The sequence below is a fragment of the Panthera onca genome, chromosome B3 (genome assembly GCF_046562875.1).
Source record: "Panthera onca isolate mPanOnc1 chromosome B3, mPanOnc1 haplotype 2, whole genome shotgun sequence".
In the NCBI taxonomy this organism is placed as follows: domain Eukaryota; kingdom Metazoa; phylum Chordata; class Mammalia; order Carnivora; family Felidae; genus Panthera; species Panthera onca.
In genome coordinates, this window is record NC_138344.1 from 113,545,172 (window position 1) to 113,565,837 (window position 20,666).

At 42.0% G+C, this 20,666-nt stretch overlaps 1 protein-coding gene across 4 annotated transcripts in view; it reads left to right on the forward strand.

Annotated features, from left to right (window-relative positions):
• The window catches only part of RAD51B (RAD51 paralog B), a 641,492-nt gene that overhangs the window by 518,824 nt on the left and 102,002 nt on the right, over positions 1-20,666 (forward strand). For all 4 annotated transcript variants that reach the window (XM_081795951.1, XM_081795950.1, XM_060620127.2 and 1 more), the window contains one exon: positions 948-1,051. In XM_081795951.1, the coding sequence (XP_081652077.1) occupies positions 948-1,051 (104 nt within the window). The remainder of the gene's footprint in view (positions 1-947; positions 1,052-20,666) is intronic.

A 20,666-nucleotide genomic window follows, 5' to 3' on the forward strand; every position in this document is an offset into this window, starting at 1 on the left:
TTCTTAGTCTCCTCATTTAAAAGATATGGCATCTTGTGGATATAAGGCAAACTGAATGTCTCACTCTGCCCCCCTAGGGCTAAGATTCCTCCCATGGCCCAGGGCCAAAGTGGGCACAGGAATTCAGAGGAGACCTCAAGATGTGCCAGATATGATGGGGGCCTGGCTTCTAAGTGGTGGGACTCATGAGCCTGCCTCTGAGGAGGAACAAGAGGAGGAGAGCAGGAATAGTTTCTGGTGACATCAAGAGAGATCCGCGAAGCTCTGGAGATGTAAGGTAGCTGAAGCTCAACCTGGAGTAGACTAGAAACTCAGATGAATACTTCAGCTCCTCCCCTTTATAGGAAAGTCTTAGAAGGTGAAAAAATGTTTCTCTGGGGATAAGGATGTCTAAAACAGATGAGACATGAAATGGTTAGATCTTCCAGAGTTCTCTTCTGGGTGTGTGTGTGCAGGGGTTGGAAGGACAAAGGAATTTTATACACATATTCCACCATTTCTACATTGATTAGGAAAATTGAGTTAAGACTCTTATCAAGCTAAAAAAGTCTTACAACTCTGTTAAACTAAGACTATTTCATAACTGGCTCTTATTCTATGTAGTAGCATTATGCCTTTTTACTGTGGATGTTGAGTGGCTCGATTTATTACTAGCAATGGCTCCAAGCTGCCTTGCATGCAATCTCTTACTGATATATAACTCTGTTATCTTTTAGCCCAGTGGTGGTCGCTTTCGCTGAGGCTGAAGGAAATTCATGCTGGTTTTTATTTTTAGTCTCATGTCCCTTAACCCCTCTCCTTCTTCTCTAATTTGTCAACTTTTGTGGCAATGAACTGAGCCCCCCAGTCGTCTCTAAGCAATGAGCAATGACTGGACTTTTGTTTATGTGAAACACCATTACAAGAAAGGGCATTCATAGTCATGGCTTTGCCCTGTTTCATTTCAGGCCCTTCTGGATCCAGCTGTGTGACGGCTGCCCTAGGAAACACCTGGAGTCACAGTGTGAACACCCGGCTGATTTTCCAGTACCTTGGTTCAGAGAGAAGACAGGTGAGTGCTCTGGCAATGTATTCTGACTGTCAAGGTCAGACAACAAGATGTACTTAGCAATATGAGTGTTCATCTTCTGAAAGCACTGGCCACGTTGTCTGTCCTGGGCCAACACTGTCAGGGGTAGGTAAAGATAGCAGTTACAATGAAGTGGGAAAGAAGCCACTCACAGGAAACCATGTCTAAAAACAGAGCCCATTGAGTTAACATGCCTCCTGATATTTGCCAGTGGCTTGTAAGTGACCAAGGTCCACCCCTCTAGGGGTCTCAAACTCTCCATCTCTAAAAGGTGAATGATCATTTTACTTAGCTGGTGTTTGTTGAGGACTAGATAATTTGTGTACAAATTAAATAGTGATGGTGCTTTTTCTTGAGGTTAGTATGTTTGAAAACTGTAGGCCAGACAGATTCTGCCACATGATTAAACCATTCCCCAGACCCTAGTTGTTTGTGCATTAACTCCTAAACCAGTAGGTTCCAGTACTGAAGGATGCTAGAGAGACCCCCAAAAGGATGATAGCTCTCTCAGAGCTCCCTATCTAGGGTTTCTATCCTGGCCTCAAGTAAGATTTCCCTACCTTCCATCCAGAAAGGTTACTTTCTACCCTGTTCTTAATCTTCTCTTTTTACTCTGAAGGAAGCGACACCACAGTCTGACCCCTTTGCTCAAATATTTCATAATTAGGGAACTTATTTTTCCCAGTGTCTAACAGCAGCTTTACTCTATTGTGTAGACCAGGTTCTAGCATGACCTCTCCCACAAGCAGGAGGAGGAAGAAGACAGGGTGATTGTTATGATTTGCTGGATGGGGCAAAATTCAGAACCCAGATTTGCCCATCTTGCTGATTATATTACAATCCAAGTTATTAACTAAAGAAGCATGAAATATCACGCTGGTGGTCCTTTCTGGGGGAGGTGGCAGGGAGTTGTTGCCCTTTACCTGCATTAGGTAAATTGGCTCTCTTTCAAGGAGTCAGGAATCATCAGAAACAGACCTGAGCCTTTGCCTGTTCCAGACCTAACTTTCCAAGTGCCCTCGGTTACAGACCAGAGGATTCTTCTTGGTTTGCTTGGGACTGTGTAAATAACATTCCAGCTTGATGATTGAGTCAGCCATGTTCTGAGAAGATGGAGCTGCTTGTTTTCATTTAGGGAAACATTCTTAAGTTTTCAGGCCCTGGCGTGCTCATTACCTCAGTGATACCTTTTCCCCGATGATTCAAGTATCCTGGGTTCTGAATCCATTACTTCTCTTTTCAGTGGAACATATCCAAGGATGTTCCTGTGGAACCTAATGACCTTTGGTTTGTACCCTATGTTATAAATTATGTTAAATAGACCCCGTTTGCAGCTATCAGGGATATCATTAAGGATTGTCAAGCACTACTACCTGCATTCTTATTTGAGGAAGCGAAAGTCCTTGTGAATCAGTGTTAAATCCATTCATTTTCATGGATCTTTAACTCCTCTCCTTGACAATGTGTAGTTTATCTCTCTTTTAGGTTTTAGATGTCATACATTGATTTTGTGATGTAGTCTATTATATGTGGAATCATGGATTCCAGGCTCCCAGATCCTGTTTTTACCAATTCTAGCTAGCATTTATTAGTAAATAAAGAAGCTAGATCCATATTTTTCTTTTCCTTTTGTTTTAATAAATTAACCAGTCATTTCCATGTTTTTAATGTCAACAGGAAGTGGCTGGTAGGACAAATGCTATTATTTTATGTCTCTTTAGTAACTGCAGAGTTTTGGTGGCCCTCGGTTCTTGGCTCATGAGGTCAAATACAAGCTACTAGTCACAAGAACGAGGAGCACAGCATGGATGGATCAGTGACAGTCTATCAACTTATATCCTATCAAATGAGTCAGTGGTATTATCTTAATCTACAAAGAACAACATGTTACTTTCATTGCTGATCAATCAAGAGCAGAGTTAAATGCTTTTGGATGACGTTTTCACACACAAATTAGTAAAATATGTACATAAAACAGTAAAATATAATAAAATGCTGTAGCAAAGTAAAATATGACCAGCATTAAAATGGCCAACCCAGGCAAGAGAACTTATACTTAATCAATCTCTAGAAATGTGCATGCCTTTGGGGACCAGTCCTTCAATTTGTGGCCTAATAACTAGGATAAAATTTGATATAGAAAACATCTCTCTCTCTCTGAAGAACTTATATTGCATTAGTAGAAGGTGTGCATTATGAGACACTGAGCCTTTCCTGTAGTCTTACTTCATGACAAAGTAGAGAAGCCATATGAAGATAAACCTTTTCTGGGATCTGTGCACAAAACAGTGGCTTAAAGTAGTCTTTAAGGCAATTGTTCCAAATAGTACTTCCTTAAAACACTACTTAGTAGGGGAACATGCTTAGATCATTCTAGCATTGGCAGATCTATGGAACACCAACCACTAGGAGAAGATACCAGGCATAGCTCTCCCAACCCCCACCAATGCACAGAGGCCACTACACCAAGGGATCAAGGACACGGAATGAGGATTATGTTTTATCCCGTTTCTATGACATTGAGCTCTACACCAGGGCTCTTGAATGTGAGGCTTAGTCTGAGATCACAGGGCTGGAAGGAGGTCAGGTCAAACTGAGCAGCTCTTCGAGCCGATTAAACCAAGAGCTGAATTGTAAAGTCCAAGGGAAGGAGTCCTCCCTGGCTGATTATTTTCTTTACACCCTGGAAACTTTGTAAAATTATATAACCAAAAAAGAAATCTCCTTATCAGGGCACAAGCCGAGTTAATTCTCTTGTTTATTCTGCTTCAGTGTTTGCAAAAACCCTCTTAAGAAACTGGGAAACATTTTCTTTTGGACTAATTTAGTTTTTTTTCCATTTGACTTTTATTTACTCTTTTTCGAGTCTGCTTCAATCCTGCCCCACCCTTTTTGCAACATTTTTATTCTTACCAAAGACATATCTTTAAAGTAGAATTAAAGTGGCTTCTACTAGGTTTTTTTTCTCTTTTAGTATTTTGAGTTGGTTTTTTTTTTTTTTAATAATCAAAAATATGTTTCTGGTCCACCATGTACATGGCATGGGGATGCAAAGAAGGAGAAGACACAGTTCCTGCCTTCAAGGTCCTTCTGGTCTCGTATGAGAGCTGATACATGTGTGAACACTCATAAACAATCAAAACGAAGTGCAGGAGTTCAAGAACAAACTAATATCGAAGTACTGTCACAAGGCAGTGTTTGATTTGTTACCTAATAAGTGGTGAAAATGGTACCTGCTTTGAATCCAGAGCAAGGTAAACTCATCAGAGGCACATTAGTCTTTTTAGAAGGTGGTGGGGCTTGAGTATCACTTTAAATCAGTATTTCTCAAGCCTGGCTGCACTTTAGACTCATCACGGGAGCATTTACAAAATACCAACACCAGAACCCCACCCTGACCAATTAAATCAAAATCTGTGCCGATGGGGCTGGGCACAACTATTTATTTGTAAAGCTCTCTCAAGTGGATTCTACTGTGCAGCCAAGGCTGAAAACCGGCGCCTTAAATAGATAAATGTCTGTTACAGAGAAAAGAAAGGGAAGATTTGGGGTGAAGAGGAACAGCAAAAGAAAGCAAATCACACATTCAGAAGGCACAGGTTGGGTTTGGCCCTGTCACAAGAGCAGAGGGTCTGTGCCCTCATTCACTTGACACCTCATTCACTAGTCACCATGTAAGATGCCAGAGATTCAAAATAGGAGTAAGTTGATGCCCTGAAGTTGTTCACAGTCTACTGGGGAAAGAGGTGAACGTGTGAATGGTACATGCCGCAGGGCATGATGAGTTCGTTGAGCTTGGAGGAGAGGGCGGGCCCCACTGCAGAGAAGGTTCTGTGGGGGTTGTTGAGGCCACAGCATGCACAACGGATGGGCTGAGACCTTCCTTCAGGAGGCGCTTGCAGTGACCACGCGGGCTGCCATGAGGGGCTGCAAAAGCTGAAGTAAGGGTGCTAATACTTGAAAAGAAGATGAAAAACTTGATGAAATGTTCATACTATTTCTCATCAAATCATCATGAAGTCCATTCCTACAAACCACATATGGGGATTATACAAATTTTTCAGTGCCCTGGAAGAAGTAATGAAGTAAATTAATCCCAACTAAAGCTTCACACCCTCTTGATGAAATATTATGACTCTCATTTCAACGAAGGGGGAAGAGGTGACTTATTCATATTATTTAAAAGGATTTTATAATAATATTTTCATCCTTTATTTAGCAGTCACCTGGAAGTTAAAGAACACTTGAGGAAGGGGCACCTGGGTGGCTCAGTCAGTTAAGTGTCCGACTCTCAGTTTCCCCTCAGGTCATGATCTCATGGTTTCATGAGTTGGAGCCCTCTACACTGACAGTGTGGAGCCTGCTTGGGATTCTCTCTCTCTCTCTCTCTCTCTCTCTCTCTCTCTGCCCTTCCTCTGCTCATGCTGTCTCTCTCTCAAAATAAGTAAACTTAAAAAAAAATAAAGAAGAACACTTGGGGGAAGAGCCTAAAGTACCCAGTAAATTGTTGACAAGACCAATAATACTACTCAGGCTCCTGATCCCTACTGGAATCCTTAGGTTTTCCTCAAGGTCCCAGGTTGTTTTGCATCTTGGAAGTATTTCGTGTCCCCTTCCTGGTGATATAATTCTTCTCTCAGTATCCGTTTTGTGTTTTAAAAGACTCAAACACCATCGCTGTGAAGACTTCCTGACACCCAGCCTTAATCAGCCCCCTTTCCCTCAGTTTTGCCCACTGCAAACTGCACTTAGTACTTGTCTCTGTTCTTGCATGAGCGAAACCCAGATTGCCAACCCCTTGAGCGCTGTGACTGAATCTTATTTGTGTACCCTCAGAGGCAGAACAATGCTTGACACTTATACATTCAATACATTTATTTTGAAAATCAGAGAGAGAGAGAGAGAAACTCCTATCTATGCATGAACCCGGTCTTAAGGAAGAAAGCCATATAGCTTATTTGGAATCACTCTTCCCCATAAGAATTGAGTTATGCAGCTTAATAGTTCCCTTAAAGTGCCAGTGTTTGTCAGTTAAAAAGGTTGGCATCAGACCTTGACGATTATAGCAGATACTTATAAAGAAGTGCTGTACAAAGACTGAATATAGGAATATCTTTTTGTGGAACCAACCTACTTCTTCCAGGGCACTGAACCAGCTCTGGGAGAGTGGTAGCCAGGCTTCCTTTGAAATCCTAGTTGGAATATTCCACTGTGTAAGCAAACCAGAGCCCTAAACACGGACCCAGACTGAGTGAGGGAGAGGGGTTCCACAGCTGCTTTAAGGGAACAGGCAGCATGGGGTCTTTGGCTGAGGGAAAGGATAAGAAATCTTTGTTGCCATCTTCCACAAGTCATGAGTTCTGCTATCTGTGCTTGGATAGGCTTATTGGAGGGCTGACTAACTAAAGAGATGAGAAATCTTTTCTCCCAGATAAGGTGAAGTGTAGGTTTGGGGCAAGAATGTCACGCATACAATCGTATTCACCCAGAGAAAGACATTGAAGAGGATGTTTTACCTCATGGAATCAGTTTTACGTCTCACTACTTGCAGATTCCTCCAGAGGAACTCAGGCTTAGTTGCCCTCACTCAAAAATGAGTGAAATGGTTATTCATTTCTCGTTGTAAAATGGTTCCAGGTCATTGTGTTTGTTCTATTTCTATCTCAGCCTGTCTGCTGTTTTTAGGCAAGGAGGACATGGAGGGCAGGAGACGCACGTGTGTGTGTGTGTGTGTGTGTGTGTGTGTGTGTGTGTGTATCCAACCAGAGGAGAGGTTTGGCTGCAGGGGTGGGAGAAATTTCTTTTTAAGCATAAATGTCTGCAGAAATAGCAAAAGGAACATAGAATCCCAGCCAGGTACATTGCCTTGGGTATAAATGTTCCATCCCTTTTCAGAGCTGCTCAAGTGTGAAATCTAACCCCTGCCCACACTCTTCCATCAGAAGTGCTCTAACAGGTATTGAACAGATTGGGAAAATGTACAAAAGCAGAACCCAGAATGGTGACTTTTAAAAGGACTCTTTTTTTTCAGGTCACCAGGCAAATATATTAAAATCTGAGGAAATCCTACCTGAAATTATGCAGTAACAGCAAATGAATGCAGTGAGCTAAGACTCAGAGCATAAAGACAAGCTCCATCTGAGAAAGGACAACATAGACACCCAAGGGGACACTTCCTGGTTCTGTCTCCACATTTAAGATAGGAATATCAATGCCTCTCCCACCACCTACAAAAAAACCCAAACTTCATTGGACTCCCTCTGGAAAAACTCAACGTACTCAAAAATATCACTACCTCTGAATGGGCTCAAGTAGATAAAACTTTCCCTTGAAGGGGTTCCATTGGAAATTGACAGTTATAAATTCATTAGTACAGTTGCTGCCATGTTTCTGATGGGGGTCTCCCTTGGCCATGATAGACAATGTACCTTTGCTGAGGGGCAAAGTCAGTTTTTCCTAGGAGATTTTGAGCCACATGGAGTCAAGAAAAATTAAAATCAAAATCAAAACAAAACAAGGCGGGAGACCATCATGGGGTTTTTAATGTCATTTTTTAGCAAGTGGAGTTACAAAATTAAGTGTTATCATCATTTCAAAAAGGAAAAGCTACTTGCACACCAAAAAAAAAAAAAAAAAAAAAATAGAAAAGACATTATCTATGAATAAAGAATAGTACTGTAAATCAAATATATTTGCTTTCATGGAGGAATTACCACATGCCCTTCTCTCTTTGAGGATCACCATCTCTGACCATCAGGGGCTGAGTGACTGATCCACTCGCAGAGTGTTTAGGCATCTTTCCCTTTATTGAGCCACTCATCTTACCAGTATTTTATCACCTCTGTCATTCTCCTCTAGCTCTGACTAGTTTTATTTTTACACACTGTCTGGTACCAAATCCCCTTATGCAGTGACCCTTCCAGCTCTAACTCCCTAAGTAAGTAAACCAGGGCAAATATGTGAATGAGAGATTTCCAGAGAAATCTCAGCTGTTGCAGGAAGTGAAAGAGACACAGGGCTTTGGAACCAAACTGAAGACCTTGTTGTCGGCTAGGGAAGAGAAGTGTTTTCAGTTGGGAAACAACATAGGAAATAGCTATGAGATCTCTTGGACAAGGCAGTGACCTGGGAGTCAAGGACACTGAAATGCATTTGGCTCATTTGAGAATGAAGGTTGGACAGGATGTTGTATTTTGGCTTTGGTTAGCTATGACTGAGAAGAAAATGGGGCAACATCTTTGGTTAGGAAAAGCAAAGGGGAGAGAAGAATTTAAGAGCTACATAAACTATGAACTGATTTACAAATGAACCAGTGCTTTCACTTAGAACAAAGGCATTTAGGATACAACAATGTTCCATCTGAGATTGCCTCCTAGAGATGATCTTATCCAGTGATGTTCAACCACAGCAAGCTTAAGAATCACAGGTGTTTGTTAATGATGCTTCCTAGGCCCTGCCCCAGTGACCCTTCAGCAAGAGCAAGCACTTCCGGTGATTCTCACAAGGGTGGTCCTCAGAACCACACTGTATTCTAGCCATTTCATTTTACAGATGGGGGTAAGCAATTTGAGGTTAAGTGATTTATTCAGGGTTACACAAGTAATAAGTGGCAGAAATGGAACTGGAATTAAATTCTCCTAATTCCTAATCTGTTGCTATTTTCACTTTACTGTGCTGACTTTTAATAGGAAAACTTTGGGCAAAAATGTCCCCTAGCCCAATCAAATTACTGGGTTTGCAGGCAAAGTGGTATTTATATCCTCTAAAACTTTCAGTGGCTTATAAAGAGGTTCTACAGAATTCTGCAAAAAAAAAAAAAATACATATATATATATATGTATATATATACATATATATATATAAAGGCATCATCCCACCCCACATTGCGATGAATTACCAGATGAAAGTCAGCATTTTAAGCTCTTTGGTCCAGACATGTGAATACTTGACTTTTTCTGAGTTGGACTTCACAGTGAGTGTGGACTTCCCAGCTGAATGACTCTTTATAGACAACATCCTGCAAACAAGGCTGTCTTCTCTGCCCCTCTCCCACAAATGGTCACTTGTGCTCATGGAGGGTCACCCTTAGTCTTGAGCTTCATGTTGCCTATCTCATAGGCTAAAGGCATATGATGGCTTGGGAAGCTTGGAGTTTTCTGGTCTTTTGTTTGCCTGGTCTTCTTGGCATGAGAGAAGCTTTGTGATTATCATATTTTTTAACCTTTTCATCTTTATTTTGCGAAAGTCAAAGTGGAACAGAGGGAAGGAGGCAGCCATGTGGAGACCTGTTTCCTGCCATCTCAGGGTCCCACAGTTTGGTAGTGAAGAGCATCCTTGCTCAGACCCAGTGCTCCAGTCAACACTAATGTAAAGCCCTTTTCATTGTCTCAGAAGGGAAGGGGGTTAGTCTTTATTGCTTACTGATGGTTGCAGGCATCATGTTTGATCTTTTTACATGCATTATTTGCACTGACCCAACAAGCCTTTAACATAGATGGTATAGTCTCCTTTTTACAAATAGAGAAACTGAGCAAAGAGGATAAATAACTTGTATTCAGTAGTAGTATCAAGATTTGAAACCAAGTCTGTTTAACTTCCAGGCTTAAGTCTTTTTGCTATACCATGTCCTCTGAGATGTAGGCACTTTTTCTTTTTTTTTAATTTAGGAATCAAATGAAGTGCTGGAAAGTGAGGCCTTGCCTTAGTGATGATTCTTCTGGCTTGCAATGAATGGTCCTTATTATCTTCCTCGCCAATTTTTCCCCAAGGATGACTGGATCTAGAATGTCATTTAGCTTACCTCCAAAGCTTACTGAATTACATATTAGAACAGCACCTCCCACCCTGGGGCCAGGGACATTAGGAAGGCGATGATGAGCTGCTTCTTGCTTTCTTTCCTCTTGCTCTTGCCATTATTTGGCTGAGAAATCCTCCTGGCATGTGACTGTGATTCAGTACTGCTCCTTGCCCTGTCTGTGTGTGTGATTTGAATAGCACAGCTTGTCACACATGTGGCTGAAGCAGATCCAGCTTGGAGAATTCGTCATGTGGTTGCTGTTGCCAGGGGAGTATGCTCGCTCAAGCGGTGCACTGCCCGGGCCTGTGGTCTCTGCTTCTCCCCAGGGTCTGCTGTGGCTAAGAGGGTCATAACATGGTACAATGCTGGTTTGTGTTTCAACCTGATTGGGGCAGTAGGTGCGGTGGGGCTTCAGACCCTTCCAAAATTGTAATGGCTTTCGAAATTAGGTGTAGGGGGATGGGAAGCAGACAAAGGATTTACACGATGGAGGTGTGAGGAAAAACAAATCAAATATACCTCTAGAATTGTTTGAATTTGGTAAGTCTGATTATGTTATCATAACATTTTATGATATGCTAAACATTATCTAATGCATGATTGGTTGTCAACTGCCATATAAATGATTGAGCTTTCCTAATTTCTGCTGCTGTAAATAATTTGGAATTTTCAGTTACCATAGAATTGACGTATTCAGTCTTTCCTTCCCTCAACCTTCCTCCTGCCTTGTTGCTCTTCCCTCCACACTTTCTCCCTGCCTCCCACCCCATAACCTTCCATGGATTTTTAAATCAATGGCCCCTGGCAACTGCCTTTGAGTTCAAATGTTTGAAGCAGACATTTTCCACAGAGGGTATCTTTCTGAAAGTTTCCCTTCTTGACTTGGCAGAGCTTAAGAATTCTGGCATCTAGGACAAAGAGCATGTGTGCTTGAGTCTTGGACCCTTGTTTTATTGTTACCAAAGGGACTATGATTTTGAGAACACCTTTAGAGAGCCAAGCTACAGTGGCTGTACCCCACCGCCTACTTGCTGAATCCTTAACTCAGAATTGGCAAGGAGAGATTGAGCTGGGATTATGATCCGTGACTCTAAGTAACAGAATTCTCTGAATGTCAAACCTCTAGAACGAGGTTCATTGTTATAAACCTTAAAAAGTTAGAACAGAGGCACCTGGTATATCTGGGAAGCATTAAGAACATATCACCCAAAGCCCCTACAGCCCTGGATTTCTCATTTCTCTGCTCTGTCTACCTAACCATTTACTGAGAGTTTCCTTCATGCCGACTACTCTGCTAAGTGCATTCTGGGCATTTTCTTGTTCAAGCCTCACAACTACCCTATGAGCCATATATTTCTAGGCATCCTTCATAGATGAGTACATTGAAGTTTATAAACTTCAAAAAAATTGCTCTGAATCACATGACTTCTAAGGATCCCCTATCCCCTATGAACATACATACACTCCCTCCCCTGCATTCCTGGGTTCTTAACTCTTATCATATACTGAGTCCCACGTTAAAGTAAGGTTATTAATGCCTGCTGCTTGGAATTACTTGCAGAAATTTTCTCCATTTAACCACTGTGGTGTGGCCACCTTCAGTGGTTGCACTAGGTGGAATGCTTCTCTCAAAGAGTGCAATGAGTCATTGCCTTGAGAGAGCTTTTTCTATCTCTGTTAAGTAATCGTCAGTTATTTACTGTAACAATGTTGTTCTGTGTGGCAACAGAATACTCCTGAGGAAGAATGAGCTACATGGGACATGGTCCTCTGAATCTTCCCATTTAGTCAGGGGAAATATTGGTCCTTCCTCCCTCAACTTCCAAGTTCTGGCCTTTCCAGCCAGCATCTTTTCCATGTTCTGGGTTTGGCTTCAATGTCTTGTATTTATTATCAAAGCAGAAAGAAAAGGTCTCTGTGGAGTCTTGCCCACAGTGGGGACAGACCTGTGCCTACCCATTCCTGGTCTCCTCAAGTGAGAACCTGCAGGGCCCTGGAGGTACCGTGGTGCACCCTGTAGAGATATCTCTTCCTCATGGATGATGCAGAATGACATATAAATGATATTTATACCTTTATTCTCTCCTTGCAAAGTCCCTTTCCCCACGTAGTAATCAATTTCATGGTTTACCTTTAACTTTTTTTCAAAGTTGTGTGTTCTTCTTTGAGAGTATTATCCCAGCACCCTAATGAAGATTCAGTCAGTGTCCCTTGGAATGGGAAACTCTGGCAGTTCTATGTTCTCTAACAGGGTTGTAAGCATCTAACCTTTCAATAGCCTCCCTATACCAAGCTGCTCTCCCTTATTTATAGCTATTTGTAGAGTATTCTCTCCATAAATACTCTGCTATACTGACCATGCACTGGAGTATTAGGCTCTTCTTTGTGACTGATCTCCATTTCCTACTTATGACCCCATCCTGGCACTAGCCTTACCTTTTTATACCTCCCTCTTCCCTTTTCTCATTTAGACTTTGCTCCAAGATCCCTGTGATTGGCTTTGCTCAGAATCTTAGCATTTGATCCTGTTGGCTTGAGAAGGCCAGTCTGGCTCAGGAACCACCACTAATCTCAGTTTAAATTAAACAGCAGGCATTTCTACCAAAATCTTTTGTTGTCTCTGGGACCCCCGTGCATAGGGGGTCTCATTACATGTTGTGTAATTTTGTCCAAAGGCCAAGTATTTTCAAAGAAAACCCACTGAAATAAGTTGGCTAAATGACTGCTACAGCATCTGTGAAGTCTTGGTCACTTTTTTCATCTTCAAAAAATCTAATATTTTTCCTCAATTAAGAGATGGTATATGTTACAGCTTAAAATCTTTACAATAAATCTTCTAAAAACTGTAATTATAGTAATAGTCCTTTGTGTATGCTCTAACCATAGACATAGATCCTCTTACAACTCTTGTATTTTCATCTAGACTAGACCATTAAGTTTTCTTTGTATTGGCCACTCCCTTTTCCTTCCATCCTTCCCTCCTCTTTTTCTACCTTCAAATCTTTTCTGGGTAGATAGGTGTGCCAAATTCTGGGAATATGAGGTCAAAGCCCAGTTTCCTGCCTTGAAGAACCGTAGCAGAAGGAGAATACATATTTGAGAGAGAAAGACATACAAATACATACAGGAAGGTTTTGAGGGAATTGTGACAGAGTATAGTGTGGGCATCACTATTAGTTAGGATGGTCAGCATTCTTAGCAGGGAAAGCCTGATCAGGGAAGGATTCAGAGGAGATTATAATGTTTGAAGTAACACTTGGACAGTGTATCAGGATTTACCAGAAGATGGGTAAGGAGGCTGATAAAACAATATGAACAGGGGCGCCTGGGTGGCGCAGTCGGTTAAGCGTCCGACTTCAGCCAGGTCACGATCTCGCGGTCCGTGAGTTCGAGCCCCGCGTCAGGCTCTGGGCTGATGGCTCGGAGCCTGGAGCCTGTTTCCGATTCTGTGTCTCCCTCTCTCTCTGCCCCTCCCCCGTTCATGCTCTGTCTCTCTCTGTCCAAAAATAAATAAAAAACGTTGAAAAAAAATTAAAAAAAAAAAAACAATATGAACAAAGGCTTTGGGGTGGGAACTGTAAATGGTCCTTCTTTAGTGCTACTGAGGAGGGTTATGAGTGTCTGTACAATGGGTAGGTGTGGAGAAATGGAGTCTGTATATAAAGGCAAAGCAAAGAAAGGTAGGAGAAATCAGACTTGACCCTGAAGGCTCTCAGAAGTCCCATTGAGAGACTCTCAGCCGGGCTATGACATCAGGTCTGTATGTTACAATGCTCTCTCAGGCAGAAGTTTACCATATGGGTTTGAAATAGGATGCAGGGAAATGAGGACCTGAACCAAAGCAGTGGCCACTGAGATGGAGAAGAAGGAAGAGATATGAGATGGTCAGGAGGCAAGGTCAGTAGCACTTAAGCACAGAGAGAGAGGATCTGGAAGGTGGGGTTGTTTCTGATGTGAGTAGATGAGGTTATCACCCACTGAATGGGCTAGTGCAGGAGAATGAGCAGGCCTGGGAGGGAGAGAAGAGCTGGCCTTGCTTTATGTGATAGTGTGGCTGCTTCCACTCTTCCTTCCAGACCTCAATGAGTGCTATCAGCGATTAGCTTGGAGATCAGAAGAGATTTCTTATAATTGTGGAGAATCTTGAGTCAAAATTTTCTCCTTCCCTATACACGCCCCCCCACCATTGCTTCCAGACCATCATTCTCTTCTCCACCCTCAGCACTATTTCCTACTTTTAGAACCTGACTTCTACAAAAAGACAATGGTCATCAGAATGTGTGAAAAATGAAGTTTGGAAACACCTGCAGGGGAAAGAGAAAGGTGTAAACTATTTGCATGAAGCCTCTGAGCTCAGAGAGGAGAAGGCCCTATTATCCATAGAAGGCCTTATTATCCATCCACTGTGTCTTCGTCTCCAGTGAATTCTGGCAAATTTAAAGTCCAAGCGTGTGGAACACTAACTAATTTGGAGGACCACCAGTTTATGCTTCAAGGTTTTCTAAAAGATCCCCATTTACAAATTGGGGATCAGGAATCTATTCCTTAGTGGGCCATGCCAGTCAATTGCTTCTTTGCTCAGATCCCCTCCCTGCCTTTCCCCTGCTCTGCTTGGTACCACAGGGAACTGATCCTGCAATCTGTATTTCCCAGGCTCCCTTTCCATTGATTTTACTTAGTTTGGGGCCCTGGAGAGAGGGTAGAGGGCAGAAGTATGGGAGAAGCCATGTATTTCTGCCTCCCTCTCTCTGCTTCCAGTGGTGTCTCAGGCAGTAACACTAGTTACATTTGTGTGGTTCCAGCTCCACAAAGAGCTGGAGTTGGGCAGTTTCATTCTCTGAGCTCTAGTAACAGCACCTCTTCCCTTGCTCCTCCAGCTCTAAAGATGATGATGGCTTCCTACTGCTGCCAGTGTCTGGGTTGCCTCACTGCCCCTGTTTTCCTTTCGGCTCTTCCAACACATTTGTAACTAGTTTCCAACATTAAATTCTCTCTCTTAAACTACATGGGATGAGTCCTGTTTGTCTGATGGACTTTGGTACACTCTATGTAAGCTCTGTGGTTGGCACATGGTTAATATAAGAACCCAAATACTTTCTATTGCCCCTGTTCCCCAAAGAGCTCTTCTGCCTACCATGATTCTCCAGCCCCGAGAGTTGGGTTCCTGGGCCGAGTTGTCTTGGAGGGCAAACATTTTGTTCAGTGCTTCCTGAATGGCATGAGAAAAGGAGTTCTCTTGGCCCAGTCTCCTTCCTGTGGGATTTTCCAAAACTTTCCACTTGTATCTAAGCTCAGGAAACATTTTAATGGCTGGAAATATGCTTGGAAGGGGGGGGGGGTTGAAATCAACAGAATCTCCTCTATAAGAGGTGTGTTGAAATGTTCTGGGGTCTGTACATACACATCAAGACCCTGGTCCTCCCTTGTTGAACGTATGGCAGACTCCCATCCTTTAATGAGTTCACATGGTGGCAGAGAAGTTGGCAACTTCTGAATGCAATGATGACATGGAGCAGAGGAGTAGCTCCAAAGGCCAGAATTCTCTCCAGGAGGGCAAGGATGCTCAATGGTTAGCTGTGTATTTGGATTCTAATTCCGATTCACCTCAGATTCTATGAGGAGAATTCTTTGGCCAACAATAGTTGTAAGATTGGTCTAAATCATAATAAATCTTTTCTAAGGCCACTATTACCAATTAAGTAATGTTCCAGTTTGAGCATTCTGAGATTCTGAGACAATAGGCATTATCCAACTGCAGAGTACATTACTGATTTTCTTCAAACAGGCCGTGGCTTCACTTTGCTATATTGACCGCATTTCATAACAACTTTCGGAAGGGTCTCTTGGGAAATGAAGATAATTGTTGTCTTAAAGCATTCATCAGAGGAAAGTAGAAGTGAAGGAGCTGTACTTGTGTACCTTGTCAGATCCTTCAGTATTGAACCAAGAAGTAAAAAAAGTAACCATCATATCTAGTCTTTGGGGGCAAAACCCCAGAAATTGCTAAGAGACTCTTACATGCTCCATCACTCCAGGGAACAACAGAAACCCCATCCTTTGGAGAATAACTCCGAATCTAATCACATATTGATTTATTTGGGCTGTGTCTAGGAAGTCACCCCAATTTTTTTAGCACAGGAACCAGTAACAAGGACACTTACGTGGTTATCTGATGATGCACAAAACTTCATATACCTTGGGGTCAGATACATGTTTTATATAGAAGAGTAGGAATGTAATGAAAAGGGAGCAGGTGGTGTACACCAGTGTGAATAGTTCCTGGTGTTTCTGAAATGTCCAGCATTGTATGGCATTGTTACTCTTCCTCCTAACTAAGTTTCTTCCATTAGCCTACAAGGGAGCCGATGGAATAAATTATAGCCCCAGAAATAATATGAGAGGACTTGTTCATCTGAACACCTCAAAAAGCTAAGATGATTTTTTTTTATCATGTCAGAGATTAAAATTAACTCATGGATTCTGGCATATAACATACATATCATACATACATAAGCCTACAGTATTCACCTCCAAGTAGCTAGAAAGAAGAGATTCTCCACTGTGAAAAAAGATAATGATATTTTAGAATTAAGTTCTAACTTTGTCTCTAATTAGATATGTGATCTTAGGCAAACAACTATGAGTTGTAGGTGTCTCTTCTACAAAATAGTTAATGATCCAGAAGAAGAAACAATGTCATGTTATACCTCATTTACTATTTTGTACAATGAAAATATTCTTCACTGTTTATGGTAGGGCTTGCCACATCATTTGTTTGTGCTAACTATAGGATGCAACCCTAGCACTTGGCTCAGGTATTTATTTGGCCAATGACTTCCTCCTGTAATGCTTTCTGACCAGAGGACAGAGGAATACCTCTTGGAATTCTCCTGCAGAGCTTGTTAAAAATTCAGATTCCTTGGCCTTCCCAGACTAAATCGGTAGTGCCAGGGGTAGACCTAGGAATCTGCATCTTGACACATTTTCCAGGTGATTCTTGGGCAACACTAGAGTCTGAGATCCACTGCCAACCAACAACATATGTGTACTCTGTGATGTGGGTTGCCTTAACTCTGCTTGCCGTCTGCATTTAGTTTGTAGTCTGGGTCTTAGCTCTGGGCCTACTACTGGCTAATTTGGTTACACCTTTTCATCTCTCTAGGACTGTTTCCTTATTTATAAAATGTGGGAGCTAGAATTCTTGAGTTCTAACAATCCATGAAAATAGTTTGAGGGTACCTGGGTGGCTCAGTCAGTTGAGTTTCCAGCTCTTGATTTCAGCTCGGGTCATGATCTCACAGTTTTGTGAGTTTGAGCCCTGAGTCGGGTTCTGTGCTGATGGCTCAGAACCTGCTTGGGATTCTCTGTCTCTCTTTCTCTCTGCCCCTCCCCCACTTGCTCTCTCTCTCTCTCTCTCTCTCTCTCTCTCAAAATAAATAAACAGTGACCTGTAAGAGTTACTGAACCTACCTTACCAAATACTATTCCTTTTTTTTTAAAAAAAAAGTTTTTAATGTTTATTTATTTTGAGAGAGAGAGAGCAAGTGAGCATGCTTGAGGGAGGGGCAGAGAGAGAGGGAGATGCAGAATCTGAAGCAGGCTCCAGGGTCTGAGCTAACAGCTCGAGCTGTGAGATCATGACCTGAGCCAAAGTCAGAGAGAGCCTTAACCGACTGAGCCACCTGGGTGCCCCACCAAATCCTATCTCTTGAAAGCCTACTATGTGCTGGGTATTGTTTAACTTCTACATGTGCTTTATTTATTCTGTAACCTATGATATCCATACTATCATTCATACTTGACACTTTAAGGAACTGAGGCTTGGAAAAGTGAAGTAACTTGTCCAAGACTATTTAGTTAATAAGTGGAGCTGTAGTGGAGTGGGATTAAACTGAGGTCATAAACATGTGAAGAATCGCCTGGGTTCCTTTGCCCCAAAGCTTCTAAAGGCCCAGGGCTTGTCCGGCATGCCGCTCATTCACCCTATGTTCCACTCTCCCAGCGGAGGAGGCTGGTTTTGGTTTCCTTAGATGTTTACTTGGCCTCTTGCTTAAGCATTTGCTTTTCCTATTCAATAACAGTGAAAGGACCAAAAAAAAGAAAAGAAAAAGAAAAAAACTCCTAGGGCTGGAAACATTTTGTTTCCTACAAAAAGAATATTTTGCAGCCAGCTCTGCGGTTGAAAGTATTTTTCCTGTGGTCTGGGGATGGGTTGGATCCCATCTCTTCTTGGCCAGTGTCTGAGAACTCAGCCTGTGGCTTCCCATCAAGTCGGTGCACAGTATGCTACATTTTTTAAACGAGTGTCTAGTGATGTTGAGTGGAGCACAAGTGGACCGAGAGTCTGTTTGGGTGTATAAGAATGTGTACATGTACCTCTGGCATTCTCAGGGCAGAGAGAACCTGGGAGTGGTTGTCCACATGCTGTACATATCAGCATAGCTTTTACGTTTTCATCACTCACGCGACAACCAAACAAATTCAGATGCTGACCAAATGAGAGGAGAGTGATATGTGAGCCTTGTGTAGATTTCGCAAGGAATGAGAAAGCCAAGGAATCTGAGATTTTGCTCTGTCACGTTTCTTTCCATCTTCAAATGTTCAAAACTAAGACATGGGGCTAGTTTGATTAGATGATGGGGTGGCCTGATGGTAATTCAGAAAATGGGAATTCTGAAGTCTGCCTCCATCCTGACCACTGCAGAATTTAAGACACTGACCTTTGCCCGCCTTACATAAGTCTTTTCTCAAGGACCACATTTTCCAAAAACGCAAAGTTGTTTAAAAAAAAAAAAAAAAAAAGCTGTGTCCTTCAAATAATAAAAGCTCTTCTAGTAAAAGATGAATTTTGAACATTCAAATAGAGTGCACAGATAAGTATTCCTAGTGCTAAGTACCTTTTCTTTACTCATAATTTAGTATTTACTTATCATTGAGATGTTTCCAGTAAGATTTTGTACTGTGTGGTAATGCCTAGGACCTTCCAGCCTGACTTCCTTTGTTCGTGCTATACCTGCCTGGAATGTCCTTCACTTGAAGAAACCCTACTTTTTCTGCGTGGCCTGGCCTTGATGATAACATTTTTTTTTTTTTTACATTCTTCTCAACCACCATGAAAAAGTGGCTCTCTGGGTTTCCTTTGTACAGGATTGTAAGTGCAATTACCTGCTGCCATTTCCCTCTATGTTAGGTGTTCAGCTGAATTAGAAGGCAGGGCTGACTCACTCCTAAAAATCCCAGCAGAGAGCAGATGCCCAACATGTATTTGTCGACCTAAAGGAAAGAAACGTCTCCAAAAATAAGCTACTATTTGTGACTTCAGAATTCTCCTGTATAAGTCCTCTATGTAGCTTTCCATCTGGAGACATGTTTTGGAAGTCAAAGCATCATAGCATCCAAGGAGAAAAGTTATAGTCACTGCATTTTGGGGCATTGTTTGAAGAAACAAGCAAATTCCAGGCGTGGAAGGAGTTATGAATCTTTTTGTTTGTACATTTTAGTGGAGGGAAATGTTAGGGAAGATTTGAAAAGCTATTGGAATAGAAATTAAACTATCAAGAGTGTTTCATTTTAGAGAGGCAGGGATTGAGATGGATAGACCCCATGCCCATATTGAGCATTGGTGGCATTGGCTACAGGGTTGCACCTACCCTAAGATCAGAAACTGGCCCATCCAAGTCAGCCCGTGGGAAAGAATCACCACAGGGAGATCAGGGTTCACCAGTGGGGAAAAGCTGGCATTTGCTCCATTTCGTCACATAAGGCAGTGGAACTATTCTCACGGTAGGGTTTGGGGTGGGGTTGGGGTAGTGGTGGTGAATTTAGTAAACCAGTTTTCCGATGACGGGGATGTTTCTGTTTTTACCCCTTAACAATGAGACAACAACCCAAATAACAGATCCCTCAGTACGTTGAAATGCCAAGGCTAAATGAACTGGTGGAACTTTGTGGCTTTGGCTCTTGGCTTACAGGCGTATCCATGCATTGGGGCCATGGCTTGGCAGTAGACAAAGCGGCTGTGTGGGTCCTCAGGGAGCTCTCTCTGGCTCTGTGGTTTTCTTTGATATGCAATTGAACTTTGGCAAATTTTTCCTCTCAAGTCTGTGTTTATGAGGTCCAGAGGTAGGCAGAGACCCTCATTATGGAGCCTAAAGCCAACAGCAAACTAGAACTACAGGATGTCCTCCCACATTCACACTCTGCTTGTAGGCTACAGAGCTGGCCCACAGGCTTACAACAAAGGGACAAGTCAGGGAAAGAGACTGCTGACTTGTCTTCCCAGCTTCACAAGGTTCTGAGCTTCACACGGCTCTAAGCACATCTATCAAGTGCTTAAACATTTACCATTATATATGCAATTATCCATTTAATTATCACACTTCTGTAAGGCAGCTACTATTATTCCCATTTTACAGGTGAGGGAACTAAGGCACAAAGAGGTTAAGTAATTGTTAGTTGTTGTTGTTCCTAATTATTATTCACAAGGTTAAGGTATACCTCTGCAGATATATCTTAAAATCAACTGGCTTTCCTGAATCCCTACTTCCTCCGTCTGTATCACTGGGCCACAGATCATAAAATTACTGGCTTTAGTATACTTAGCATTCTTAATTGTGGACTCACCTTAAATTGTAACTAGGTTTTGGCCATTTTCAAGTCATATTATTCTTATATTGGAAAATCTATAATTAGGACTTTTCCAAAGTCATGAATAGGTATAAAGAAAGTGATAAATTTGGTCAACAAGTAGGATCACCCATCCTACTAAATTTGCACAGTAGAGAGAAAGCTATGTGGTAT